Raw genomic sequence first — 23283 nt, forward strand, 5'->3', positions numbered from 1 at the left:
TAAATCCTAAACAAATCAGTCAATACCTGTCAAAAGAACATTAATAAGTGTTATACCAATTACTGAAGGGTAATTCAACATTAGAAAATATATTAGCCTCATTCACTCCATTAATATTAACAGATGAAATAAGAACTATGATTGTTTTCTAATTCTTCAAAAACCCACAGAATAAATTCAGCACCTATTCCTTGGGGGTGGGTAGGGGCTGGGGGGAAGGGATCCTTTAGCTAACCTAGAAGAAAAAGAAATTTCCTTAATTTCATAAGGGTCACCTCTATAACTAGAAACTCCAGCAGCCATCATATTATTTCCCATGACGGTAAAGAAATAAGGACGCCTACAATTGTTATTAGCTACTGAAGTAAGACAAGATAAAGAGAAAGCTGTCATTAAAAAGTAGAAAACGTATTTGATAATATGATCAACTAGAAAACCCCAGTTAAATAACAAAATGTTTTGACTAATCGGATTCAGCAGAGTAGCTACAGATGAGAGCAGTAAACCAAAATTAACTGATTACTGAAGAACATACTTAAGGAAAATAGGAATTAAAAAACAAATTTATTAAGTTTTTCTAATGTAAGAATAAGCTTTAAAAAGTTTAAAACACCTATGTGAAAAACTAATTTTACTGGAAGATGTAAAAATTTTGAAAAAAAATGGAGACACACACTGTGTTCTGGATAGACTTCATACTTGTAAAACATTAAATCCTTCCCACATGTTAATCCAGAAAATCAACCCAACACTGATCAAAATCCCAAGGGGACTTTTCTGGCACTTGATAAGGTAATTCTATGCAATTAAAAGAATATGTGCAAGATTTTTTTTAATTAAAAAGTAACAAATGGGCAATTGACCTATCACATACCATAATATAAACTTCCATGATTTTTCTCTTCCTGGTAACGAGTGATTAGTGTAATACTCCTGGATGTCACTTACTAAGACTCGGATCATTGCGGGAGGTAGAATGGGAAGTTTTAGCAGAAGGAAGGAGGAAGAGTTTTTTGGAGGCACATGACGTGTGAGGTGCCCATTCAACCTTCAACTAGAGATGTGCACAGACAGTTGGATGTGTGAATCTGAGCTTACAGAAGTCTGGGCTGCAGACAGACACTTGAAGCCATGGGGTGGAACATTTGCTAGACTTTTAGTTATCTTCTGGTGACATTACATAGTTTGGCTTTGCAAGTTTAGTTTCAGAAGTTCACTTATCCTGTCTGCATTTGTTTTCTGAGCAAACAGGTAGATGTATGCTTGGACCAATTTCATACAAGATTAGATAAATTAATCTCTGTACTTCTTTTATTACTCCTGTACTAATACTACTTTCCTCATTATTTTAAAATGCATTTCTCTCATTTCCCTTTAAAATCAGTAAAAAAAAATATCCTCCACACTGTCAGGATGGCTTCTTCATTCTCCCTAAACATACTACAAATACTACCTTGGCCTGAGTAGTTTACAATGATTATGCCCCAAAGTGGCTTCACAACCCCCCTGATCTCTACCCCATTCTGCAAGGGCTCGAGAGCTTTGTTTCAACTTAACCTCTTTCTCTCATCTCTAACACATACTTGTACGGTCTTAATCACATGCTCTCTTGCATTTTCAACATTTCGAATCTATTTCTCAAACTATGCAAACCCACTGAGATATTTGAGGAAATTTCCACTCATGAACACCAAAATAATGCAGTGTTCCTCCTGTGTTTACTTTGCTTCCTACCCCAACACCACACAATCCAAACCGAAAATGCAAAGGAGTCGGCTGTAGCCAAATCTAAATGAACAGGACTCCACTGCCAACCTAGAATACCAAGCCAGTGATAACGTGAAAGACAGAAATGCGGTCCAGCTGTGAAGAGAAAGAGCCAAGGCACAAAAGACAATGACACTCCACCGGGACTAATGAGACAGCCACTCCGCAGGTCACCCAAGTCCTATCCAAGGCCGCGTACCCTGCCCTATCAGGCCACCAGCTGCAGGATTTAGGTGTATTCCCCAGGAAGGGGCAGCCGGGCCTGGGGGGAAACCTGTACCTCATCTTCCACTCAGTCTCATAATTGTCCTCACTTAGCATGAAGTAGAAAATTGGTTTACAGTAACCCACCTGTGACCCCAAGCAACTGGGGCAGAGTACACATGCAAACACACATGCACACACATGCACACGAGCACACACACTCCAGACAACATAGCCAAGCATGCCATACAAAACCATATGTATACTGTGAAACAATCTGAGTTAGGAAACTAGGATCGTTGCCACCGCCATTTATTTGTCTAGTTCATGACTAAGTATGGAACACTATAGTAGTGCTAGAAATGCAAAGAGGTCCCTGCCCTTAAGGGGCTTACAATCTTAGGGAAATAGAACAGGCACATAGAGAGACTGTAAGAAAGCACATGCTAACAAACGCCACGAGAATTCAGAAGGCAGCATAGTTCAAGAACACGGGATTAGGAGTCACAAAACCCAGTTCTAGTCCCAACCTGGTAAAAAAGTCAGTTCACTTCTCTGGGTTTACTGGCCCAGCTACAAAACGAAGCAGTGAGATTTAGAGGCTGCACGCATTTGTTTGCATCATAATTCCAATCAGAAGCTGAGCAAAGTTTTATGGAAGAGGCGGTACCTGAGCTGGACACTGAAGGAAGACAGAGAAGGCATTTCAGACAAGGAAAGGGGTACTAAGGTACTGAGGTAGGCCTAAGGGGAGGGGGGGGTTGGGAGGAGAGGAGACACAAGGAACAATGGCAGTGAGGTAATGAGCGGCTGTGGTAGCCCTGAGGCACTACCGACACAGGAATGAACTGTATTCCTCACATTCACATCCAGTCAGTTACAGTACAGAGTTCCAGAGAGTAGAAAACACCAGAGAACAATGGCGGCATTTTATCAAACATTGCAATTTCCAGAAAATATAAAACGATTTTAACATTATACCTCTACATTGAAAATTGACGTCAACAAACTGTTCCCACTGTCAAAATGTAAACCAAAGTTTACATTCTTAGTAAACATAATTAAATCTCTTAATTCAAAAGGACATTTGATACAAATTATTATCCCAATAATTCCAACATTTTTCTACTATGTTCCATGCACTGTGGAAATAAAAAGCCAAGGTCCCTGCCCTCGAAGAGACTGCAGCCTGGTGAGACAAACCACCATGCCTACCTAGAATGCACGGCATGATCCAGGTATGGACATGGCTATGGAGTAAAAGATGGACTCATCCCTTCTGAACAAGTTTCAGCAAGGACTCAGAGGAGAGGCCGATGGCTCAAGGAGCAAGGAGTCTGGCAGGGCGAAAATGTCTGTGGGGAGGAGAGGGCTTCCAGGCACAGGGCGCATGGCTACAGACAGGGAATAGCGTAGGAGCATGGCGTGGCCAGGGGAATGGTGGGCACAGTGGGTACAGTGTGGCCAGAGCACTGCACAGGGCAACGGCTAGTGGTATGGACGCCTGGACTTAGTCTTAGAAAAGTGGGGGAGCTACTGCTTGCTATGCTTTAATTTTCTACTAACCCTGGTTTATAAGGTCAGGAAGGGATGCAAAGGAAGTGAGCAGTGAGGCTCTTTCTGCGTCATAAGCAGTCCTTGCGAGCTCTTTGCAAATTACATTGTTCAGGAACCGCCCCCCCCCCGCCCCTCCCACCTCTCCTTTCCCTTTACGATCTTGAGTCTTCAACATGGAGCTGCACTGCCATGGGACTGGAAAGGCACAGGGGAGGAGGGCAAGTGAACAGGACCGAAAACGCACACCTACAGCTAACCGAGTTACCATAAGGTAATGGTCACTGTACTGTACACAGGTCTGCAGACAAAATGAATTTTTTCAGGAGTTTTCTAAAACTGCCTAATTCACACCAAAGTCACACCAAAGTGTTGGAAAATCTTTCAGTGTGGGAAAAGTATATAGAACACTTGTAGAAGACTGCATTTCCTAAACTCTTTTCCATTAAATATCAGTGTTACAGCACACCACCATAACACAGGATTTCAAAGCCTATCCTCACACGATTAAGACTGAACCAAAACTGCATTGTTTGGCTTAAAAGATAAAAAAGATACACCGTGTAATTCCAAGTCTTAGGTTCTCAGCTAGGATTCTCAGCTAGTACTAAAATGTGTCAATGCATGACTAAATTGCCTAAGTGAAGAACATGCAGTAAAAGGCAGATGCAAGTAGGGCATTACTTTAGGGCAGGAGTCCAATGTCTCGTAGTAAGAGAACCAAGTCTATAAAAGTAATACCTTCCTGAAATTTTGTTTTAAAAGGAGGAAAATAAATCCGTGTATTTTATTCAACATTCATTCTGAAGTTACAGTTAATGCCAGAACAATCAGCTTCTAAGGAAAGAAACCTTAGTATAATCCTAAATACATGCACATACATTTAGAAGGATCGTCTACATTTCCTAAATAAGTTACATGCCTGATATACATTAACCAATAAAAAATACCAATGTGAGAATTCAGGACATTTATTTTTCTGCATGGAGATTTAACTGCTGTACAACACACACGCACACACAACAAACCCACAGAGCAACGGTGTGTAATAGGTAGTGAGAGACACTTAAAATAAGCATATTTAAAATGCCTACAAACAGGCTTTTTTTTTTTTTTTTTTTTTTTAGGCAACAAAATATTTTCAGTCCTTGACACCTTCTCACACTCACCTAGCACCACAGATGCAAGGACTTACAGTAAACATGTACAATCTCATGCTTAAAACCTAAAGCATGCATGGAATAGAATTTACACATTATGGCCTACTCTATTAAGTATGCACTACATACTTCTAATATTTTATACATTAAATTACCCTGCAGCATTTTGAAACTTTAACATTTATGCAAAACAACTTTTGAAAGACTTATGAGACAAGTTTTCAAGGATCACCTCCAGGCTGTTTACACAGGCATTGGTTTGGTTAAGTGGGAGAATGGCAGCAGCCTCAAGGTTCATACTGAATGAAAATGGTGTGTGTGCATGTCAATCCATGTAAAAAATACATATATACATAGATGGCACAAAGATTTGTGCAGTTGGAATCACCAGTGCAAATGCATGCATTTGAGGTACTTATTTTTTCCATGGTCAGGTATAATTATGCATAGTCATGTTCCTCAAGTGCTAAATATTTCAGACCTGATCAAATGAAAGTTGTAAGAACTGTAAATATAAGATATTTATATAGTTAATTTCCAAGCACTATGGTTTTAATGGACGTTTAACATTATATGCTTACATATTTAGTTTAAAATGTTTGCCAACCAATAAATTTTCTCATTGTAAAGAGACTGACTGGTAATTATACCTGGCCAAATGATTTAAATAGCATACTTGAAATCCTAGCAAGAATTGTAGTGAAATAGTAAAATACTTCATTATTGCTTCATTGGACTGAGAAACCTAGAAGGCATAGATAAACAATGCTCAGTGATGAAAAGTGAATCCCCACAACAGTGGTGCGTGCCCCAAAGGGGCCTCTGCCCAGTAAAAACTAAGCACTCCCCACGTTATCAATGCCGTTGGCATCCACATGGATATCAGGCTCCCCGCACAAAGATGAGGGAACAAAGCGGCTAACAGTGGGACACAAACAGCTCTTAAGCTCTGGCAATTCTTGCTTCAGGCGTTCCAACTGCTCCACTTGGAATATATTTGGCTGTTCAGGCATCCAATCATATATCCTATGATGAAACAAACAACAAACACATAAAATAGTGTAATTTCATGGTTCCCTTAAGACCTGACTTAACCTTTTCAGGAGAATTTGATTACAGAACGCCTGGAACATTCATAGTACAGGAGCACACCCTCCCCCAACTTTTTACAAGATGGAAGTTATCAGCTCTGTTTAAAAATACTTCTCCATCTTTCTAATAATGCGGAATAACAGCATTTCTTTTTGGGCCCGTGATGAAAAAGCCTGATTATAAAGCAACTGAAACAGAAAATGAAATAAATCTGTAGTTTACTGAGTGACTGATTCTTCAGTTATCTTCTCTCCAAGCGAATCAATCAACAAGGCCTTATTTTATGACGGGAAGCTAGAAAGAGGCAGAGCTGGAATCCATACCCAGTTGTGACTTCAAAGCACTGAAGATGTGCACTGAGAACTGTCCTGAAGTTGTGTGGCACAGGCACACGCACTCACAGTTGAGAGCCCAGAAAAAGCCCATGTGACAATGCCAGCACTGCACTGCCCATCAGCAGAGAGAGGACAGCCTCTCAGGCCTAAACGTGAGGGCCGGGCAGCTCACGTGAGGTGCGATGACAGAGGTCGCTGTGGTATCAGAGCAGGAAACAATTTCCAAGAAAATGAGAAGTGACCTCTGGGTCAAGACAGAAGACTGAACTGAAGCATCTATGTTTACTTTCCCTGTATATCCCATTAAAAAGAAAATAAAGGGATTAAAAAAGAATCCATGCATACAGGGAAAAACAGAAACAAAGAGACACAGTAACACAGTTTTGGGAGCTGGGAAACAGATGCGTAAGTAATAACAAAGTATTTTAGTTAGCCGAGCGGAAAAGGCCAAATCACCAAATCACAAGCCAGTAGTGGAAACCATGAGAAGGCAGAGTTAAAAGCAGCACCCGTTTCCCCTTAGAACTAGGGGGAGGGGAGACTAAAACAGGGCAGATGAGGTGAGGGCCTGAGCAGCAGTGAGCATCTCCCTTCCTCCTAACTTCCTGCCATGGAGGCTGCCCCACACCCCTGAGGTTGGTATTTCAAGAATTTAACAGGAAATGTCTTGGAATGGAGGACAAGACAACCAGGTAAGGGTTTGGGCATTTTACAAAAGCCACCAGCACCAGGAGACAGTCCACACATCATCACACATGCAAAATTCAGAGACATGCCTTCCCTTCCCCAGATCTCGTCCCTTACCTGATTCCCAAGAACCCTGGGAGCCAGATCTGGATCCTCTAGGTAGTTTATATAGATTCTTCTGTGAGGAATCTGGTCAGTCAAAAAGTAAAGTTCTGAATCTACTGACATCAGAAGTATGACCAAACAGGCCACTCACATCATCCCACAGTGAAATCCAAGTGAACACGCCCCATGCACACAGAGCCTCCAACAAGCTTTTTAGATCCCTATTTCTTATCACGAGAAGCAGTCAAGGGTTTCTAAGCAACTTGACGAAAGCTTCTAACATGTAAGATAATGAGCCAAAGAGAAGAAAATTCCAAACACACACACACACACACACACACACACACAAGTCCTTGATGCCTTCCTACAAATAGTTCATTAAGCCCAAACAGAATGTTATATATAGAGAAAAAAAAGCGCATTCAGAGAATAAAGACAGTTCTTAGAAATTAAAGACACAAAAAAGTCAAGAGAATGGGTGGATGATAAGGTTGGCAAAATCTTTCAAAGTGGAGCAAAAAGACAAAGATAGAAAATAGAAGAAAAAATAAGAATTAGAAGCCTGGTCCAAGAGTGTGTCATATGTAAACTAAAGGATTTCTTTTATAAAGGGGGGGAAAAAAAACCCAGAAAAATGGGAGACAAAAATCAAAGAATAATTTACAAAATTTTCGGCATCTTCAAGGACACGCATCAACAGATTAAATGGGCTGCCATGTGCCCACCACAAGGGATGAAACCAGACCCACAACAAGACCCATCTCTATGAAATTTTACCACACTGGTGACAAAAAGAAGACTCTCCAAGCTTCCAGACAGGAAACAAAGAAACCACTCGTGCAGAAACAAGATTCAACATCGTTTCACACTCCTCAACAGTAACACTGAAAACTGTGAAGCTGACAGAGAAATGCTTTTAAAATTCTGAAACAAAATGGTTTCTAACATGAAAATTTATGCCCAGCCACAATACTTCCAAGCATGCAAGACCACATATTTAGTTTCCATGTCTTCCTTTCTTAAGAAGTTACTGAAGGGTGTGTTCCATAAAAATAACCATAAAGCAAAAAATATCTGGACCACAGGAAATGGAAGCTCAGACACAGGAAGGGTCAGGGAGCAGTCTTCACTCAGGATGACAGGAAGCAAAAGCAAAAGTTTTGCAAAAGCAAACTTGGCAATTACCTAAATGTTCTCAAGTAGAATAAACAGTGGTAGAGACATAGCCATGAATACTACACAGTCACGAAGATGAATAAATTATAATTACATACAATAAACAGATTGACTTTAAGAACATTATAACAAGTGGGAAAAAAGTACAAATAAAGTCTAAAGCCATGAGAAACTAAATGATACTATTTAGTGATCAAAGTAAGAATTTAAAATTTTTAAAAAGAGAATAATAATTTGATAAAGTTGTATCTGAGAGAGGAGATAAGGGAATTGAATTAGGGAGAGGCAAACGGCAGACTTCAAATCTAATGCTAATATTCTTTAACATGCGTGTCTGTTACTGAATTTATATTTTAATTTTTTAACCATTTGAGCAGGTACAGTAATTATTTTATAAAAAAGGAACATTGCCTAATTACTCTATTTGGCAGGTATTTGCCCCATACCAAAATGAGAAACCACCAGTTGAGAAAGGTAAATTAAAGGTCATCTTATCACAAATGCAAAAACTCCAAATATCACCAAATCGAACACAGCTCTTTATATGCCATAACGTACTGCAAAAACATGATTAAATGTAAAATCTACGGTGTGTTAATACCTTTGTAAAAGGAGACTAAATAGGTTTTTGACCCACTAAAACACCTCATCTTATCAATAATTCCCCCAATGTAAAATAAATCAAAGGCTCCCAAATCACTAATCGTTCAAAAACTTCTCCACAATGTCTAAATTTGATGATTAAAAAAAAAAAAAATAGTAACATAAGCACATTACATACCAGAACAAAATAGCTTAAAAAACATCAGGGCAGGGGCGCCTGGGTGGCGCAGTCGGTTAAGCGTCCGACTTCAGCCAGGTCACGATCTCGCGGTCCGTGAGTTCGAGCCCCGCGTCGGGCTCTGGGCTGATGGCTCGGAGCCTGGAGCCTGTTTCCGATGCTGTGTCTCCCTCTCTCTCTGCCCCTCCCCCGTTCATGCTCTGTCTCTCTCTGTCCCAAAAATGAATAAACGTTGAAAAAAAAAATTTAAAAAAAAAAAAAAAAAAAAAAAAAAAAAAAAAAAACATCAGGGCACAGGAACTCAGCTAAAAACAATGAAAGGGATAACAGGCACAGGGGACTGCTGGTTTTCACTGTAAATCTTGTATACACATACAAAACACACATACATACTTATATATGTAGTTCTCAGATTAAAGTGTTAAAAAAAAAAAAAAAAGTTCAAGGGTAAACACCAACTCTAACAGATCCTAGCAGGAGCCCCACCCTGAGCTATCTCCTCAATGTCTTCAACATAGTCCTGCCCTGAGTCATGCTATTGCTTCTGCCTGAAACTCAAATCCTGTCAAAGCAAACTTAGCCACTCCCAAAAACCAACTCAACACTTCCTCTTTGAAAGCATTCTTATTGGGGCACCTGGGTGGCTCAGTCAGTTAAGCGTCTTGATTTCAGCTCAGGTGGTGATCTCACAGTTCATGAGTTCGAGCCCCAACACAGAGTCTGTTTTGGATTCTCTCACTCTCTCAAAATAAATGAATAAACTTTAAAAAAAGGTACTCTTATTGATCCTTAGCCAGGAAGAACTCTCTTTCTTGGGGGCTTTTTATCACAAAGTATATTCCTGTTCTCCATTACATGTCACAATTTGGCTCTAAGTAAGGCCCTTCAGATGAAGGGAAGTTATTATACACGGTATGTCTCACAATACATTTCCTTGCCTGAAAATATTTGCAATCATCCCTTCCTTCTCCTCAAAGAAAGAAATATTCTCCAAAATTTTGCTTAAGCCAGCACTTCTTTCAAATGATTAATGTAAACATTTTATCTTCCTTTAATTAGTTGGAAATGTCTCATATAAGTGATGTAAAATTTTTATCTTCATTGAACTAGTTGGAAAGGTCTACTATAAGTGATACAACTATACAGGACAAACGGTAAAGTGAACTAAAATCAAGGAAAGTATTTTTTTTTAACGTTTATTTATTTTTGAGAGACAGCATGAGCAGGGGAGTGGCAGAGAGAGAGAGAGAGGGAGATACAGAATCTGAAGCCGGCTCCAGGCTCTGAGCTGTCAGCACAGAGCCCAACGTGGCGATGGTGATCATGACCTGAGCTGAAGTCGGACACTTAATTGACCGAGCCATCCAGGCGCCCCAAGGAAAGTATTTTTTAAAACAAGCCTGGTAAGAATTTCATCACTTACTCTTTGTACGATGTTCCTCAAGTATTAGTAAGATTGCCCACCCCTCAGTGGACTAAATGACATCCCTTCTAACCCCAAATTTCTTTATATTAAGCAATCTTTTCATCTATCAGATTGGTGGCTCTCAAACTTACATCAGAAACACCTAGGGAGCTTAAAAAAAAAAAAGAAAAAAAAAAGTTCAACAAATACTTGAACCCCTACTGTGTATCACACATTATTCTAATTTTTAGAGATAGAATAGTGAACAAAACAGGCAAAGAGCCTGTCCTCATGGAGCTTGTTTGTGTGGGCGTGTTGGGGTGGGGGAGGGGGGAAAAGAGATGGAATCCGCTCACACGGGGCCTTGGAAGGGCCTGTGATTTCACTCTAGGTGACACAGAAAACTGTGCAAGTTATAAGCAGTCATAGGATCTGACTTTAATTAGAACAGGCTCCCTCTGGCTGCTGTGCTAAGAACAGATAGCAGGGAGGCATGAGTAAAGGCAGTGGCCAGTGAGCAGACAACTTCAATAATCCACGTGAGAAATGAGGTGTCCTTCTCAGTGGAGACTGACTATATAGCAAGTGTGGCGAGTGGATACATTCAGGGTAGATTTTGAAGACAGAATCAACAAGATTCTGTCTGACTGGTTTTGGGGTATGAGTTTAAGTACAGTCACGAAAGACTCCAATGATTTGGCCTGAGAAACTGGAAAGACAGAGTTGTCATACTGAAATCAGGAAGTCTACAGAAAGAACAGGTGTTGCTAGCTGGATACAAAAGTTTAAGCAGTTAGGGGAAACGTCTGAGATGTAAAGGTTGGAGACATAAAACTTAAAAGAATAAAGGTATGAAAAGCCACAGAACTGGATGAGACCCCCAAGAAAGTTGGTGGAGAGAGAGAAGCATCTGGGGGAGAGAGCCCCCCAACCAAGACAAGAGTACATCTGGTATGGAGCCCAGTGATCTGAATGTTTAACAAGCTTCCCAAGTGGTTGTGCTATACTCCAAAGTTTGAAAAACTCTACAAATAAATGTTAAAACTCAGGCTGAACTACAGAATTTTAACTAAGTTTAATATTATTTTTAATTTTATAACTATTTTTTTCCTAACAATACATGAAAACTTTTCATGAAAGACAAATACCTATCATAAATTAGACCATTAACTCCAAACTCCTTCAATTTCTTTCTGTTTTCGGGATCATTGGTATCATCACCCCAGCAGAATATGACTAGTCCCTTAGCTTTTGCCTCTTGAATATAGGATGGGTTTCTTAGCAGGTCTTCAGTATGTGCATTTATTCCCTAAAAGAAGAAAAATAATTTACTCATGAGAAAGTAACTTATTAACTGCAAATACTAATTGGTCGTACTCTACATCAGTGTTCTCCAAAGTAGAATGCACAGGGAAAAAACTGTTAGGACTTTTTCTTACAATTATAATTTATTTATCAAAGAAGTCTACGGTCTAGCCATTTTAGATGATTCATAAAATCCACTCAGAAAACTAAACTACAAGAACTTACTTAACCTAGGCCTGGAAGAAAATACTTTAATGTTCATTTAACTGCTTTTTATTTTGAGATCTAATATCCTCATTTTTAAGTAGAGCTATCAGCTTGCTACACATGGGTCAAAACTAACCAATCAGATGTGTAAAACAACACAAAAACTTATTCACTACTGCTCTAAGACATTTCTTAAAAAATTAAAATCTAAAAAATTCAAATGTAACTTACCAGTAGGTTTTCAAACTGTGCAAAGCTCATTGCAATGGGGGTTGTCCTAGATCTGAGGTCCATGAGTTCAGGGTAAATATCTGATTTTCCTTGAGTCAAAAATAATATGGGGTATTTGTTCTGCTTTTGCCGAACCCTAAAGAAGACAATAAGAAAGTACTTTTCATCAGGGAGATAATTCTTATATATCATTTTAGAATTTTAGGAAACTGTGACTATATAAAGAAACCGCCCCTGCCCCCCCCACCAAAAGAGCATAATCCCATTACTGAGCTATAATCACCATTAACGTGTATTGCATCTTTCAATCAATAAAAGAAAACTTTTTAATTATTCTATAAAAAAGCTAAAATATTTTCAGAAATGGCCAACAAGAAAGCCCTCGAGGGTTTATATTTGGTAAGGAGGATGTTACCTGCCTATAAAATGAACACAGAGTGTGAGGTACTAGGACCCTGTGGGTGTGAGGTTTGCTGGAGTAGAGGGTAGTTCTGAAGAGGTGTGAGAATATATAGAACCTAACTGAGAGGACAAGTCAAGGGTGAAGTCTGGGCAACTTCCCCACCTGCAATCACAACCTCTGTCCCTAAATCCCAGCTACGGTTTAAGAGTCTAGGTGAAAACAATTTAATATTACTCACATAGTGCAAATATCTGCATCGAATGAAGAAAACACTATTCTCCTCTTCCCAGAATTTTCTAAGACAGTTTTTAAAATTATGTCCAAAAACAGATTCATGTCAAAATACGTTGATAAGTTACCATCCCACATTCCATCCTATATGGAAAAAATAAACAGAAAAACAAAGGCCATTAAATATCCTAGGATCACAGTGCCAAAAAAAAAAAAAAAAAAAAAATCTTGGGAACATCTAACCCAACTCTTATTTTACATGGGGAAAGCTAAGGCTTGAAAAGACTGAGTGATTTGCCCAAGACCACACAGCTGCTTAGTGATGGTGCAGCTGTCATATTTCAGGTAGAGACACTTATATGCAAAGTGATTATATCATCAATAAACTTTTGCTTTAATAAGTTTAACAGAATAAAAACCAGAACTCTGGAAATCTGCACCTTACTAACTTTAAAATATTTTTATATAATCTTCATGAACTGTAAGACAAAAGGACTCTACTTCACTTGCTAACTCATTACAAAAAGTCCAGGTAATTATGAATTACTAGTTAAAAATCTCATTCTTTGGCTCTAAGGCATATCAAGTACCCTCAACACGTAATAAAAATAGTCTCTAAATATAGCTAAGATACCAAGAGTCCTGTTGATATTCAAATATTAGGCATTTTATATATTAGTCATTAAAATAACCCTAAGATGGGTGATGGGTATTGAGGAGGGCACCTTTTGGGATGAGCACTGGGTGTTGTATGGAAACCAATTTGACAATAAATTTCATATATTGAAAAAAAAATGATAATAAAATAAAATAACCCTAAGAGCTCAGAAAACTAAAAATCACTTATTAAGAAAAATCACTATGTTAACCAGGACCAGCTTATCATAAACAGCTACTTAGAAGGCATGATTTGAGGGCAGTTGTAGATTATTCTGATCAAAACAAATTCTAGGATATTGCTCTGATTGCCCAATCATACCTGAATTAACCGCTTTCAGTGCCCTCCCCACCCCAACAACCCTCTTACCACACATCCCAACCATTTACACACATCTCCATCTGATATATTCAATAGTGAATTATTTTCCTCAACTACACTATTCCAAGAAGGCAAGTTTTATTCTGTTTTGCTCAGTACTTGAACCCAGCACCAACAAAATGCTCACCCATAGCAGCTTTTCAATATATAACTGTGGAACAACAGCAAAAAGTCTAAATCTGTGACTGATCTAAAACACACCTGCAGAAAATTTCTTTTCTTGATTAACTATTACTAGCTACTATTGCCACTTAACAGAAAACTGCTTAGGAAATTACTGAAAATATATGTTTAAATGGAGGATAAGAAAACAAAAACTCATCAGTTATATAAAGTTCTTAGTTTCCACTGTTCATTTTATAAGTATGTCCAGAAACCACCATATTAATATCCACATGGGACATGTTTAAACTGAAATTTATACTACAATACATTCATCACTCCTTTCAAGTACTCACATATAAGGATAAAGTATGCTTTTATTAAAAAGGTCCAACAAGCACTGTGCTTGCCGCAAGAAGCCAGAGTAAGATTTCAGTCTTACCTTTCCACTAAAACAAGGAGAGAGGAACAAATGCATTTGAAGAAATGGGGAGAAAGAGGAAGAAGAATGTGTTACGTCAAGGATTACTTACCCTTTGTTGGCAGATCCATTTTATTTCTATGTTAAACCCTACATCTTCTGGCAAAGACTCTAAAACCTAGAGTTTTGTTTGTTGGAGGTGAATTTTGTTTTGTTTTTGGTGAGATGAATGGTAGAATAAGAGAAGAAAAAAAGGAAAACAGAATTACTACAAAAAGCAACTGATAGTAAAACATATCACTAAGTAAGGATAAAATGTTTTGTGCCTTCGGCATAAACCACTATCTTTTCCCATACCCCGAATTACAACATGGTTGGTGATTAAGTTAAACAAGAGATTAAGCAGCAAAAGCAGTGGTCTATGGCAAGATCTGGGAGGGCAGATACACTACCACTACAAAAGACACATCCTTAACCTAAAGTCCTTTCGCCATCAGGGATCTTGGGTCTGCCCTAACCAGCTGCATGACAAGTACCTTAAACAGTTTGTAAACAATTTCATGTGTGGCTGTTTGACCTTCTTCTCTGGTATCTTTAGCCTTATTTTATTTAATGTACCTATCACATTGTTACCGAGCTAATACAAAATTAGAAAAATAAGGAAAATACTGTATATTCGTGTTAAGACTCCTAAACATCAAAGTTTCTCCTTTAAATTAGGATTGTATTTATTAGCCTTTTTCGGTTTTAAAACATCTGTAATTAAATTACAGCGACGGTGACAGAGTGAATAAATGTGTGTTTAATTTATCTGGTTAAATAAATGTTAAACTGTTAATACACAATTTTTTAATAATTGTATTTAATCACAAGTCTAGGAATCATGTGATTTCTCAGAACCAAATGATTTCAGAATTCTGAACTAGAAGAAATGATGTAACTTAACTGGGCTTCATAAATAACTGAAAAATTACTCCAAATCAGGTTTTAAACACACTACAACAATGTCCACTTTAGGAGCTCTCTGGTAGCTTCCTCTGTAGGGTGAATAATCATGATAAACTGAAATGATATACTGTTGCCTAAGATATATCTACTGTACCTGACATCACCAGAAAAAGACAATGGAGAAAAGCAGAAGTTAGGAAATGGAGCCAGTGGGAAAAAAAGCAGAGCCAGCATGACCGAGGAGTGCCTGGCATCCATATAGGCTTGCCTGATAATATTAAAGGGATTCCTGTATGAATTGTGTCTAGTTTTTAAAGCCTCATGCTAGTATTTGTTATGTTTTTTCAGGGGAGTTCTCAAAATTTGTGTCTCATTTTATGTAACCAGGGTACTCATTTTCTTTGGTTGGGCAATCTCATTTCTCTCCAAATGCTAAGGAACAGTTTGGTTTTTTTTCAAGTTTTTATTTATTTAAATAATCTCTACACCCAACGTGGGGCTAGAACTCACGACCCCAAGATCAAGAATTGCAGGCTCCTCCAAGTGAGCCAGCCAGATGCCCCAGGAACAGTTTTAAACATTGTAAAAATACCTCTCCCACCATCACATGTCCCTCTCACCCTTTTCTGTGCCTTCTATTTCTTGTTTATATACAGAAATGTGTGAATTTCCTATTCTTACCAAATTAACCCATTGAGGTGAGCATTTTTATTCATTTGAGCAGGTGAATTATTCTTAAAAAAAAAAAAAAAAAAGAAAAGTAGGATAGGTACACAAACCAAAAATGTATCTTCTCTAAAAAGAATAACAAGTTTTTATAAATGTTGTCTTTGACACAGCCTTGTTAGTGCCCAAAATAAATTATTCAAGTTATAACAGAATGAATGAAGTAAGTCTTATGCTAGTTTTCCTAAGAAACTTACCATCTTAAGAGAAGGAAATGGCTGATTTTCAGAAAAAGAATTTTCTTCCTCAACCACAGATTCTGAAATTTTAAATTATAAAAACTCAGTAGATAAAATACCATTTTATCACTAAGATCTTTTCCTAAACTCTTAGGACAAAGAAAGAGATGTAGAGGTAATTAGGAGATCCTTTTTATGCAGTATTTTTTGAAAGCTCGTATATTTATTATGTTTATAAAACCTCCATTTTGAAATAAGCATCCTTTATGAAGACTAGTTTGCAACATTTCATAGAAACACCAAGTTTGAGAGTCCAACAGTGATTATTTCTTACTACTTTTACAAAGTAGTCACCAGCAGTGATTAGTTATTTCTCAATGGAATTAAAGAGCAGGGTCCTCTTGCTAAGGCTTCTATTTGAAATATCAAAATCAGTTTAGAAGCTAGAAATTAAGAGAATCTAAAGCTACCATTGTGCTTTTGTTACCACTACCATTTAATTCAAATTTTATCTCAAAACATGTAAGAATTTTTTTCCAAGAGGGCAAAAAAATTTAATATCAAACTTTTCAACTTTTCCTTTCTTAAAAAAAACAAAAGTGTATTACAAAGACTAAAGTCATATAATATTTTCCACGTAAATATTAAGTAATACTAATAAATTAAATGAATAAAATATATTTTATTTTTAACAGTCATGAAATAGCTACAAAGCTTAGAAAGTCCTATCTATGCTCTAGGGATACACTTTGGTCTTTAGCACTTCACAATTTCTTCATAAAGGCATTCCAACTATCCTGTTATCACCACTGCAAGTAAACATCTAACGAGCACCTACTATATACAGAGCACTGTAAGTGTCTCAGGAAATACAAAAACATTTTTCCCACCCTAGAGAGGTTTACATTCTAGTTGAAGAGACAGGACATGTACAGAATAAAGGGTTAAAAAAAGGATCCACTAAATCTCAAATGAATGACACAAACTATAAAGTTCTATGAGAGTAAAAAGTGGAGTTACAAAGGGATTCCACAGGCAGGACAAGCTTTGGGGAAACTGAGGCACAGAGTGGTTAAAGTAACCTGCCCAAGGTTACAGTAGGTAAATATTAGAACTGGATTCAGACTCCTGGTTCTGGAGCCAGCTTCTATACTTGATTTTTCCTCTATTTTGTCATGGTTACAAATGTTTGGAAAGAGAAAAGAAAAAGAATGTTTAGAAAGAATGATAGGTACAAAATCATAAAGAACTTTGATGATCAAGCTAAGAAAACTCGTAACAGTAAAAACATGTAATTACTATACACACGACATAAATGCATTTGAAAATATACGTAAAGACCTCATGTCTATAAAACTATTTAGATAGCCCAGTATTATACACATTAAAATGACCAACAGTAATTAAAAAGAATAAGGAAATACCATATATATGTTAACTATGAAATGAAAACAGCGCTTCCATATCGGTACATACCTTTCAGATCTTTAGATTTCAGTGCAGTCACATGAGCGAGCTAGAAAACACACACACACACACAAAATGCAATTGGAAAAAAGTCTTAGTTTATGAAGGTGTATGGTTAACAGAACTGTAACTTGAAAAGCTAGCAAGTTAAAGAAAACTGTAAAATGTAGAATTATTAGTAAGAATAATCACTAACAACTGTATATATTTCATATGTGCATACATACACACAAGATCATGATCAAATACCCAAGTAGGGGAGAAGAATATAAATAAAAATTCTTAAGAAAGTGTTTATATTCAATCAACCATTTATTTAGGTATCTAACGAGAACAGGAAGAGTCATCATATAAAATTACATGGTATAAAAGATACACAAAGCTTAGATAGTAACAGAAATATAAAAACCAAGGACAGCATAAAAGGCCAACTGTAAAATAAAGACAGTTAGATAAAGAAGGGCTAATGCCGACCAGAGGCGACCTGAGACTACGAATGAGAAAGAGGGCTAGCCCTTATGGTCTACCTACAAAGGATTAGAGCCAAGCCCCTTCACATATGCAGAAACAGTGGGGTCCATGGAAACTGTTAGAGAAGACAAATGGATTAGCACAAACCCATTTTTCCTAACAGAACAGAAAATCAAAGCATACGCTCTATACATGCTGAATATATAGTCATCTCCATGCACAAAGAGAACACTACCATAAACAAATAAGTATAAATCATTCTAAAACTGAAAGATCATTTACACTGTATGCTATTGTGACTACCTTTAACAACTGGAGTTGGTCAAATGTTAATTCCTTTACTGGAATTTCAAATAATTCAACTGGATCAGCATCAAATTTCTAAAAAGAAAATAAAGAGAAAAATAAGCCTCAAATTATTACTTAATGTTGACCATAGTCAGACCTAACATCCCAACTTAGTGAATGATGAGAATAATTGTTCAGTGGCCACAGTGAGCCCATGTAGGGGAGCTCCTCTCTTTTAGCACCACCTTCTAGCTCTTAAATTCTGGCTTTTGTTTTTGATGTAGGTGGGAGTGCCTGGAAGAAAATAACAGCTGGGGGGAGGATAGGGCCCTGAAGACACAGAGAACAAAGCCAGAAATCAGTTATTTTCCCCTACTTCCTGTCATTCTGTTCACATTTTATTTGACCTATATATCCATGTTACATGACTACACAATCAACATGTACAAGTACTATGTAAGGATTAATTTCTGTCAGTAAATTTCTAAACTTTTCTCAATCTTTCATACTTAAGTTGGTTAAAAATAGCCACAGAAATCAATGGTCACGGGAAACAAATGTCTGATTAGCGCTAAGCAGTAATATGAACTCTAATCTATTATGTTTTCCCCATGAGCAAATGTTTTATATTTTAATACCATATCATATATCACATTGTTCAGGCATGAGTTAATGGACCACCAATAAATCTTCAACAAATATGCTAAATCCTTTACATGTATATTCATTCATGTACATATGGTATGAAGCCATGTATGCATAAAGCTTTTCTAGAAGGATACAAAATAAACTATTAAGAGTAAGAGAGTGTGACCAAGGAAAAAGGGGAAAAAGGAAGGCTTACTCTTCATAATCTTTTGCAGTTTTTTTAAAAGTTTATTTATTTTGAAAGGGGGGGGGAAGAGAGAGAGAGAGAGAGAGAGAGAGAGAGAGAGAGGGAGGGAGGGAGGGAGGGAGGGAGGGAACACAAAGCAGGCTCTGCACTGTCAGCACAGAGCCCAAAGCAGGGCTCAAACTCACAAACCATGAGATCACGACCTTAGCTGAAATAAAGAGTCGGACACTTAACCAACTAAACCACCCAAGCGCCCCTTCTGCTGTTTTATAATGAACATGAATTTATTTTATGAAATAAAACTTGCTTAAAGTACTTGCTTAAAATACTTGCTTAAAAATTAAAACTAAAAATATATACAATTTGATACTTTCATTCCCTAACTCATCATCCAGGTTCAACTGAAGAGCAAGACAAAATCTGATTAACAATAGGATCAGTAATACTCTTCAGGTAACTCTCACAGATTTTTAGAAATTACAGCTGGATTCATTAACCTCCATCTTGGTTACTAAGATCTTTAGTGCTCCATTCCTTCTTTTTCTATTTTGCACTGATTTTTTCCCCTATGGCAAAACCATCTGCTCCTTTTCTACTAAGTTATATTTTATCTCTATCATCTAAACAGGTGCATATATATCCTCCCCTCCTTCTTCTAATACCATTTCACAGAAACAAAACCATGCTTTTCTATACATCATACTAATCCAAATCCCCATGACTGATTCGAATTCATGAGTAGGCAGAGCCAGGTGCCTTGCCATATCCACATATACCACAACAATAGTGTCTGGTAGAACATCATACATGATAGCAAATTAGCCTGAACTTTAAATCATCTCAACAGAAAATGATACTCAACAATTTTAAAGAAAATGGCAAATGATCCCTCCTAGTTTAAGTCCTTAAGAAATCACTTAGGGGCGCCTGGGTGGCGCAGTCGGTTAAGCGTCCGACTTCAGCCAGGTCACGATCTCGCGGTCCGTGAGTTCGAGCCCCGCGTCAGGCTCTGGGCTGATGGCTCAGAGCCTGGAGCCTGTTTCCGATTCTGTGTCTCCCTCTCTCTCTGCCCCTCCCCCGTTCATGCTCTGTCTCTCTCTGTCCCAAAAATAAATAAATGTTGAAAAAAAAAAATTAAAAAAAAAAAAAAGAAATCACTTAATTGGTATACTAAAGTTTAAGCACTATGTAATTATCAATTACATTTACACAACAATTACAATTTTTAAGAAACTATATGGATTTTCAAATCTTCTGGACTCTATCCTCCACCATGCCATTCTCCATTCTATCTCCACTCCAGTCCAGGCATACTGTACCTCTGGCCACATTACCACTCTCCCTGTCTCTCATTTCTGTCCTCTTAAATTCCCCTTATATCAAGTACTTACACCGGGAAGTTTAGTTCTGAACATTTCCCTTCCTGGCTCAAAAGTCTGTCACATCTCCCCAGCTCTTAGGTCTACACCCCATTACTGAGGTCCTCCACTATCTGGCTCCAAAGCATTTTTCCACTGTGGCTCTTCTCATTTTGCCAAATCATATTAGCATATTAATTTGAGAAAAAGCTGGAGGCAGAAACAGAAGGGAGCCTAGAAAATAGACACTATAAAAGCTTCCTCTCTTGCTTCAATACAGGAACAGTGGCAGACTGACATAAAAGGCACCTGGAACGTCCTTTTGTTAGATAACAGAAAAAAGCAAATTGAGCAGTACAGAGATCCTGCTCTAGGGAATTATTATTCCTGTCTCCTCACTCTCTTGATGTTGCAAAAGCTTGACAGAGGAAAGAATTGGTAGTAATCAACTAAGAAAATGAACTGATCAACTCTACTTAATAACTATATACATATACATAAAACCAACTTTCTAGTGTTCAAACCTAAGTAACTCTAAGAGTTAAAAATGAAGGAATTTCAACATACCTTTTTCATTGTCAAACAACAGGTGAGATCATGATACACCACAGGCACAAAATCTTTTGAAAGATGTACATCAAATTCTACAAAGGCTGCACCCTAACAAATAAAGGAAACAGGGATTTGAAAAACACTACCTGGCCCACAATACATCCAAAACTACAAGGACGTAAAAAATTTACTGTTCACTATAAACTTACAGACTTGTACATAAAAACAAAAAAACTCCTCATGAATTAATGTTACACTTCAAGCTTTTTCTAAAAACTAATTTCTTCTCTGAAAACAATTTTAAGTATTTACTTCATTGTGATAGCACAGCAATTTTTTCCTGGCAAAAATATGGGCACTGATCTTCTTGAACACATCCCAGGGCCACTCTGTGGCAACGGCCGGCCTGTCACCTCCACCACTGCTATTAGCAGAAATGGAGTCCACCAAGAGCCAGGAGTACAGGGCCAGCTGGTGCCTTCTTGCCCCTAGGTCCCAGAGCTGGACAGCTGGCCCTTGGAGATGAGGAGGGAAAGGAGTAAACTGCCGTGCCTTAGCTCTGCTCCCTGCTGAACATGAGCAGCACACCTTCCAGCCCTTCCAGGCAAAACCCCAGAAGCAGCGTCAAGAGGAAAGGACGGTGCTGCTGAAAACACAGAGAGCAGCAATGGGGTCAAGAACTGCACCGCACAAGCCCAATCTCCGGACAGAGCCGCAACAGGATGGAGGACGACAAGAATGAGTTAAGGATGCATTTTTCCAAGTCGGACCCACTCTGACATAAGAATTAATTCAAATAAAGCTGAGAACATAAACTGACCCACAAAGGTGTGAGTTCACTGAAAGAAAGCCAGTTGGGATCAAAGGAAACAAGGTCTGAGAATTCTGTTCGATATTGCAGCCCAGAGAAGTCCTGTGTGGGGACGGATGATACACTTGCACCCCTCCCCGAGCTTTAGGTCACGGAGGGTATTCAACTTGTGAGCACACGTGGATCCCAGACTAGAATCGAAGGAGCCCATTTCCTTAATGACTTCTGAAGCAGGAAATAAGTTTACCTTCTTCTAGTACTGTAAACAAGACAATAACACAAAGCTTTTCTACCGAAGAGAACAAACCCAAGCACCCTTAAATAATTACAAAAATTAAACGAATTATGTAGCTCTTTAGTTTAAATGTTTAACTTTACAGGATCACCATCCTTCAGGAAGATAATTTTACCAAGTGATAAAACTTGATCCCAAAATCCATGTGTGAGTGAGCTCTAAGAAATAAGCCAATAACGTACCAGAACCTCTACAGGGATATTTGTAACATTAAAACAAATAAGCCATTAATAACTTGCATATGGCATTCTGAAATGTGATCAGCATGAATTACAAAGGATCTCATCAGAACATGGAAGTTAATGACATCCTCTCTCAAAAAGCATGGAGACAGCTAAAGTTCCTTAACAGGGATCTTCACGTACTTACAGCTAATAAACCAATGTTTAGAACAGTTAGCTACAATGAACTAAAACTGGTTCCAAATGATGAACTAGAGCCCAACATACTCATAGATTTTATATAATCCTTTCAACACAAAGATAGAAGTGTCCACTATTAATATTTTTAAACATTAAAATAATTAATGTAAGATGTAATGAACTATAAAATGCAACATTTATATACAACTAAAAGGGGAAAAAATGGTGCCAAACCATGATGCAAGGTTAAGAAAGTTGTAAAACCCATACCCATTTTAGAGATGCTAAAATATGAAAAAGTATGTCTTAGAATAAGTGTGCTCATATAAGTGATAAAGTTAAACATCTCTCTAATCAAGTTTACTTGCTGAACTCTTTTTTAAAAGGCAAAGTTTAAGGCATGTGGAGGACACTGCGGGGAAAAAAATGATAATAAGAGCATAAGATGGTTTTCACCTTAGCCTAACTTGGGAGCATGAGGCCTTTTAGTCAGGTACAGGGCAGCAGGGAGCCACAGGGGAATCTCAGGTTCTTGATTAAATATGTCAAGTTGCAGTTGCTGGAAAAAACTACAAGCTAAAAAATGGACACTTTATAACTGGATAAATTTCTTAATTTAACATAATTTAACTAATCAAGATGGTATGCAGGATATAAACTGACAGACTTAAATGTTAACATAAAACCACTATCAAATCCTTCTATAAGCATTATTTCCAAAGTATCTGAATGAGCACATTACTGAGTTAATGAAAACAAATGCTTACTGGGGAATGTTTTCCTTGC

At 37.8% G+C, this 23283-nt stretch overlaps 1 protein-coding gene across 3 annotated transcripts in view; it reads right to left on the minus strand.

Annotated features, from left to right (window-relative positions):
• Positions 1-2267: 2267 nt before the first annotated feature.
• GPCPD1 (glycerophosphocholine phosphodiesterase 1) overlaps positions 2268-23283 on the minus strand; it is a 50429-nt gene continuing 29413 nt past the window's right edge. For 2 of the 3 annotated variants that reach the window (XM_047067875.1, XM_047067874.1), the window contains exons 12-20: positions 21045-21137; positions 18300-18377; positions 17535-17574; positions 16077-16138; positions 14318-14383; positions 12651-12787; positions 12010-12145; positions 11415-11575; positions 2268-5711 (exon numbers count right to left, since the gene is read on the minus strand). In XM_047067875.1, coding sequence (XP_046923831.1) covers positions 5522-5711; positions 11415-11575; positions 12010-12145; positions 12651-12787; positions 14318-14383; positions 16077-16138; positions 17535-17574; positions 18300-18377; positions 21045-21137 — 963 coding nt within the window. In that variant the 3' untranslated portion in view covers positions 2268-5521. The remainder of the gene's footprint in view (positions 5712-11414; positions 11576-12009; positions 12146-12650; positions 12788-14317; positions 14384-16076; positions 16139-17534; positions 17575-18299; positions 18378-21044; positions 21138-23283) is intronic. The other variant, XM_047067876.1, reaches the window with a different exon arrangement.

Source organism: Lynx rufus, unplaced genomic scaffold (genome assembly GCF_022079265.1).
Source record: "Lynx rufus isolate CCGP_SWC_20201006 ecotype Redwood Valley unplaced genomic scaffold, mLynRuf1.p SCAF_8, whole genome shotgun sequence".
NCBI lineage: Eukaryota > Metazoa > Chordata > Mammalia > Carnivora > Felidae > Lynx > Lynx rufus.